The sequence below is a fragment of the Arachis hypogaea genome, chromosome 18 (genome assembly GCF_003086295.3).
Source record: "Arachis hypogaea cultivar Tifrunner chromosome 18, arahy.Tifrunner.gnm2.J5K5, whole genome shotgun sequence".
Taxonomy (NCBI): Eukaryota; Viridiplantae; Streptophyta; class Magnoliopsida; order Fabales; family Fabaceae; genus Arachis; species Arachis hypogaea.
The window spans coordinates 41,052,083-41,059,301 of record NC_092053.1 but is presented as its reverse complement, the minus strand read 5'-3'; the positions used below and the strand labels follow the sequence as shown (position 1 = coordinate 41,059,301).

At 29.4% G+C, this 7,219-nt stretch overlaps 1 protein-coding gene across 1 annotated transcript; it reads left to right on the top strand.

Annotated features, from left to right (window-relative positions):
- The first annotated feature begins 242 nt into the window (after positions 1 to 242).
- Positions 243 to 983, top strand: LOC112769966 (protein MAIN-LIKE 1-like). The gene is made up of 3 exons (XM_025814406.1): positions 243 to 461; positions 531 to 658; positions 737 to 983. The coding sequence occupies exons 1-3, from the start codon at positions 243 to 245 to the stop codon at positions 981 to 983; spliced, it is 594 nt and encodes a 197-aa protein (XP_025670191.1).
- The last annotated feature ends 6,236 nt before the right edge of the window (positions 984 to 7,219 follow it).

Sequence of the window (7,219 nt, the reverse complement as noted above, 5' to 3'; positions counted from 1 at the left end):
TACTAGAATGTGGTTAGTTGGGGCATTAGTTATTGGGTTACGAGGAGATGATGTACAGATTGGATCAGGCTGAGCACATTGCTGGCAGGCATTGATTGAGTGGTACAATTTTTTCACTGTTGCTCATTGTATGGTAATTAATAAACAGTGAACTTATTGTTTTGGGTGTTCACCGTCTCTTTTCTTAATTTTTTGTCTCCGTTTGGTAGGCGCATCAGATTTTGCATACCAAGCGGAATTCGATGACACGTCCGCTGGAGCAGATTAGGCCATATCTCAGACGAGCTGGGTTTGAGTATGTGGCTTATATGGTTGACTTCGAGCACGATTGGCCACTTGCATTGGTGTTGATAGAGAGGTGGAGGCCTGAGTCCTACACATTTCATCTACCATGCGGGGAGATGACTATCATCCTGCAGGATGTGGCCTATCAGTTGGGACTTAGGATCGACAGTGATCCTGTCAGTGGATGCATTGGTGGTTAGGAGCAGCACCATCAGGGAAGGACCATTGAGGAATTATGTCAGCAGCTTCTAGGTGTTGTTCCCGGCGCAGATGACAGACAATCACAGATGAAGTGGACTGTAAAGCTCACTTGGTTCCACAACACGGTATGCAAAGAGTTGGAGCATGACGCCACAAAGGAGCACTTGTTGAGGTACACGAGAGAGTACATCATGCAGCTAATAGGGGGTATCTTATTTCCAGATGCATCTGACTCTTGAGTGCACATCAGGTGGCTCCCCCTATTGGAGGACCTTGAGACGTGTGACCGGTTATCGTGGGGCTCGACTGTGCTGACATGGCTGTACCATCAGATGTGCCGTGCCACGGAGTATGGTCAGCGTAATTTGGATGGGTGCATCAGCTTGCTACTGTCCTGGGCCTATCACCATATTCCGCTGCTACGGTTGGATGACTCCTCCCAATTGCCATATATTCCAGCAATGACTCTCTATTTCGCAAGCAAAACTTTTCTGTAGGATGCCTTGTAACCGAAGTGATTCTTCACACCTCCTTGCAGCACCCTGATGCTGATTGTTGGATCCCCTTTTACCATTGTGAAAATGTGTTGAGCAATCACCTTCGAATCCAACCTACGATGGTCTTAACCCATTGATATTTGCATGCAAGTATGAGGACCAGTGTATCTCCTAACCTCCCACTTTTCTTGCTTTCGGCGACAAGATATGAGTATGCTCCAAGAACAACCAGGCCCAAGCTGGATACACTGTGCATTATATCTCAAATGGTCATTGTCTACTATTTTATACTTTATGACCCTCTTGATGCGATACATTTTAACTTCCAACATGACTTCTTCCTTGTTCTGAAATTGTTTTCCAATCTCGAACTCATTGCTTGATTTCTCTTCGGGACTTCCTTGGGTAAATGGCTAATATGAAGTCATTGCATCGATATTCAACCGGAAGAAGTGATCAGGCCGCTCATACGGTCAAGAAATCGCAGTTTGTGTCAGAGCGATTTGTATCTCATCGTAGTAGTTCATCTCTTCTTCCTCGTCGCCATCATCAAGAATTTCAGGTGGTTCGTCATCAGCATCGTCTACATCATCGGGATTAACTTCATACTGATCTATCATCGGATCCCTGATAGTATAACCCTCATGACTTTTAACATCGCCACCCATCATGTCAGCATTCTGAATTTCAACATTAGACCCCTCTTGACTACCTTCAGGTGGCATATTCAGATCGACCATCGTTCTTCGAATATTCCGTCTAATAGCTCCACTCAACGAACTATCATCGACAGTATCTACAGATGATTCTCGACCACCCATCTCAACGAGGAACACGAATAATTCCAACAAATTAATATTTGTCTATCTGTTGTGCCATGACCTTATAAGACGCACGTCCTCGTCGTCACGTAAATGATACCTAATTCAAAACAACATAAATATTTCTCACAACCATGGTCTAATAAATATACTATCAACTGAGTCAAGACAACTGTGATATACCTTTTATATAACAAGCTGTCATCTACTTGTGTCAGATATCTGCAGTAAATTTTTTTCACCATTTTAGTCTCTTGTTGCCCGATGGAATACAATATCAGATTCTTCAACGCCATTAGACTATTGACTTCGGGTGTCATATAGGTAATTATCGGTTGCCCAGATCTAAAAATGATAGAACCTTCTTGATCGTATACTATTTCACCATCATAATGAATTGATAACAATGGATTCCTTGACATTGTTGAGAGAAGATGTAACTACTAGAAAGAAGGTGGAGAAGGAACTTGTGGTACTCAGCTCCGTTATCCAATAGCCTCGCATTTATTTTTGAAATCCAACATAGAGTTCGCTGGGGTGCGGAGAACTTGCCTTTAATATAAAAAAAAATCGCATTCTCGAAAATAAAGTTCAAATCTCTTCTTCTAGGAATTAATAAATTTTTTTATTTTATATTAGAAAAAAAAATTCTTAAGCTAATTAACGTACTACCAATAACATATCCCCTCTCTGTCTGTGATCCGCCTGTACTGTTATTATAAGTCAGTTATAATTAATATATAAATCGAATGTTAATATCAAATAATAATGTTATAATGAGAATACTACTATTAAGCATTTTCGTTTCGGTTATAATTAATATATAAATCGAATATTAATATCAAATAATAATGTTATAACGAGAATACTACTATTAAGCATTTTCGTTTCATGAATAATTTTTGGTGAATTTTATCCAATCCTTTTTAGATTAGAGGATAAATTATCTATTATGACATATCTTTTATTATTAAATGAAATGAAATGAATTGACTTATTATGATTAATTTTAACTTTTAATCTAACCTAAATTTTGTTAATTTAATTAATTCATCATGATATAACTTTTTTTTTGTAAATTATAAAAATTATTAAAAAAAATTTAATTTTGTAATTTTTTATTTTTCTCAAATTATATATTGATGAATAAATTTCAATCACAAAATATAAAAAATTTTGAAAGACAAAGAATAAATAAAAAAAAATCAAGAGGCACACAAATTTTAAAATTTTCAAAATTTTCTCTCTTTTGCTTTCTTAAATTTTTTGAAAAAAATAAAAAAAATAAAATAGAACTTCTCTAATAATTTTTAACTATGATATAACTCTTCTTAATCTAACCTAAATTTTGTTAACCTAATCAATTAATTATGGTATAACTATTTTACAAATTATAAAAATGACTAGAGAAGTTTTATTTTATATTTTATTATTTTTTTCAAAAAATTTAAGAAATCGAAAAAGAGAAAATTTTGAAAATTTTAAATTTTTTGTGCCTCTTGAATTTTTTTAATTTATTTTTTGTCTTTTGACAATTTTTTTATTTTACGATTGAAATTGATTAATAAATGTATAATTTGAGAAAAATAAAAAATTATAAAATTAAAATTTTTAATAATTTTATAATTTGTAAAAAAAAGTTACATCATGATTAATTAATTAAATTAACAAAATTTAGGTTAGATTAAAATTAAAGTTAATCATGATAAGTTAATTAATTTTATTTTAGTTAATAATAAAAAGATATGTCACAAGGGGTAATTTACCCTCTAATTTAGATAGGATTTGATAGTATTCACCATAATTTTTATTCCTCGTCAAGTAACCAATCAAAAAATTTTACGGGAGCTTAACTTTAAAAATACAAAAAATTTGACTTAAGTATAAGTGCAATGAAACTGAGGCGTATTACAAAAATTGTAATTAACCGCCCTATATATTATTAATATTAGAATATCAAATATCTACAAATTCAATGTAAGACGACGGTGTATATATATATATATATATAAAAGAAAGAATTTAATTTTGATACGTATTATATAAAGTAGTTTATACGTATATTTAATTATAAAATATTATGTTAGTAAAAGAATTATATTTTACTAGCAATTCAACAAATATTATTGTACTTATTCAACTATTTTTTATTATTTTTTAAAATTAATTTTATTTTTTTGGTTAATATATTATTCACCTTTTTAATTTATTAGATAAGTATATTTTTTATTATTTTAATATTAACGTGACCTTATTTATATCATATTTTGTTAAAATTAAAATTATTATAAAAATTTTTTTAAAATATTAAATTATAAAAGCACACAATAAAGAGATATATATGTTATGGGAAAAAAATATAGTTAAAAAAATAATGGTAATAATATTATCCTAATTCAAAAAGAGTATATATAAACCAAAATATATGTTAGTTATTTACAAAAAAATAAATTATGCTTAAATATTATGGATATTCATATTTGTCTTCATCTTTTTTAAGTGGTAGGCCAAAATATGAATCTAATCTAAAGAGGTCTTTATTTTTCTATAAATAGTGAAACAACAGAAGAAATGAATATGCTTATCTTTTTGTTTTTAAGTATCAAACTATAAGAATAATTAATAAACAAAACAAGAGAATATAAAAATTGTGTCCCTGAAAAAATTTTTTTGTAATTCATCATATATCTCCTTATCAATAATTTTTTGAGTCTTAAAAATTTTTAAATTTTTTTACCATAAAAAATAACTATATAAATACTTTAAACTTATTCAATTAAATTGATTCTTTATTATTGAGAAGAATTCAATTAATTCAATTAAAACCTGTAGAATTGATATATATTGTCTTTCATTGAATTTTTTGAAAAGACAAAAAAATAGCGTTAATCTTTGTTTATTATTGACAAAATGTAAATTAAATGGCATTACATCTGATTTGTTAGAAAATTTTATTTAATAATAGTTACTTATATTATTATTTTTCACCACAATGAGCTAGTTGTGTTCTTTTGAATTTATGGTTGAAAAATAAAAAGTTAAAATTTTTGCATAATTAGTATATACGTCTAAATTGATGATATTATTGTACAATAAAATTTTATTTAATTACTTTTCATTCTTTTGATTTAATATTTTTCTTTTTATCATCTTTTATAATTGAGTTTTGTCTGCTTTAACTGTACCTCCTTAACGAATAGAATAAATTTTGAGTGAATGGATCTAATTTAAATAGCACGTTTGATTAATAATATTAAAATAGAAATACGTATCATCGGTGCAATTGTCACAATCATTAATATAATAATACTTACTTTATTATTAATTGGTCTCATTAATGTAATTAATTGTTAATCTTTTCATATGCTCCTTAACTAGATACTCCATAACGGTTGGAATCCTTCTTCCTGTAATTTATTGCATATATGTATCACAATATATTTTAATAATTTTCATATATTACTTTTGAATTAAATAATGATACATTTTAAATTTTATTTCTAAAATTATGAAATTGATATCAACATTTAAAGAAATAAAAATTTAAATTTTTTTTCAAAATAAATATAAACATTGCATAAGTTCATTAGTTTCTTAAAAAACCAATATTGATATATTTCAATGAAGTATCATATCATTTTTATAATTTATTTATCTGAATCTTAGCTGATGCATATCTGTTGAGTAAAGCAGATGTTCGAATTTCTTTTTTTTATCTCTTGATATATCTTGATGAGCTCTTTTGATATCAATTTATTTATTCAAGAATCTTAGTCATTAGTTGTTAAACTTAGTGATATAAATATAACTTTTTATATTTCTCAATACACCCTTAGTAATAACATCTTCCTTTAATTGTTCGAATTTGGCTTTAAAAATCCTAGTTATTTGAATAGGACTGAGTTTCGAAGTTATTTTTAAACGTGATGGATTGCATGTCATAGTGAAAAAAATATCCAGTTTACCTTCTTTTAGAACAATAACCATTCCATCCTCACATCGTTAGGTCATGTTTCGATGACTGGCCACAAACGATGATGGTAATATCGTTCTTCTTCAATATTTTCTGAAATTAATTATAAGAAAAGTATTATTAGTTTGGAATTTTAACCTCGAAAACATGTAATGATCTATGGTGTAGCTATTAAATCAAAAAATATTTACTAGCATTAGTCTCTCCTGTATGCAAAGCATCTTATAAGTCTTGATATAGTTTAACTCGAAGCTTCTGTTGTTTTTGTCGAACCCATCTTAACTTACCTGCTTCGATTTTTACATAATTATCAATAACATATTGTTGAAGAAGTCGCTCGCGTTGCAAAACTGTTGAGTGATCATTGGGATGGATCTACAAATTTTAACGATATTTGAAAACTGTTAAAAATTGTGAAATAATGTATTGGTAAAAAGTATCATCAAAGAAAGTCTATAAAATATGAGTATGTACCTGGAGCATATAGTTATAATATGTCCGACATGATACTTTGTTCCCAATTTGAGTTCAGGTATTGATATCCCATCCATGGATTCTAAATGAAAAAAGAAAAGGCTATTATAGTGGATCATAATAGCCAACAAATTCTTGAATCCTTCTGAAATTATCAGCATGAGTTTGGACCTTGATATCTTATTCCTGCACCATTATTTCAATGTCATCACCAACTATTATGGCTGCTACTTGTGAAGCAGTTGAAAGACTATATTGTGGTTGATTAGCAGGTTACTCTCTAACTCTTGTACATCTAGCCGTTGTGTAAGCTTGCGAAATACATTGGTAAAAGGATTATATCGGTGAAACAATTGTTGTAGCTTTAAAACTAAACTTTTATGTAGTTGTGTGTTCTCTAGCTTCCTATTTTGTAGCTCGTGTTCAATATCGTATATATACCATGGGTTGCTGTAGCTAATTATTCATCTATGTGTACTCCGCATGAAGTAAAAGAAAAAATATGGTTGTAACCACGAATGTGTTTCTTGAAATGGTTCCTTTCTACAAAACGCTCCGAGAAGATTTCAAGTAATTTCCGAAAAACATTTACTTATGGCAAAGAGACTTTTTTCCTATTGCAACACATGTCAAATATTTAATGGTAAAATGGACGTGTATTACAGTAGGTATATGTCTTTGGAGTGGATAATGTAGTCTGAAGCATTGTTGTATTCTCTTGAAAATTTCGAACACAATTGTGGGATGCTCGAACATAGTGTCTAATTTCTGCACTCGCATAGGTAAATAAAATATTATGTTTTAGATTTTTTTTTTCAACATGTGCCAATAATTGTATAGTTAGGTACTCGAGAATAATTCATTAATTATTTCATATATTTCAGATAGTGGAATGAAGAGTTATTTAAATATGAATACAACTTTTCAATTGAAAAAAGTTTTTTTTTTAAAAAAAATAAACATAATTT

Bases quoted from the DNA above. Each gene is read 5' to 3' on its own strand.
- LOC112769966 (XM_025814406.1), top strand. From the start codon at position 243: ATGACACGTCCGCTGGAGCAGATTAGGCCATATCTCAGACGAGCTGGG. The intron at 462-530 runs GTCAGTGGATGC...TTATGTCAGCAG, and splicing joins TTAGGATCGACAGTGATCCT to CTTCTAGGTGTTGTTCCCGG. The intron at 659-736 runs GTACACGAGAGA...AGTGCACATCAG, and splicing joins ACAAAGGAGCACTTGTTGAG to GTGGCTCCCCCTATTGGAGG.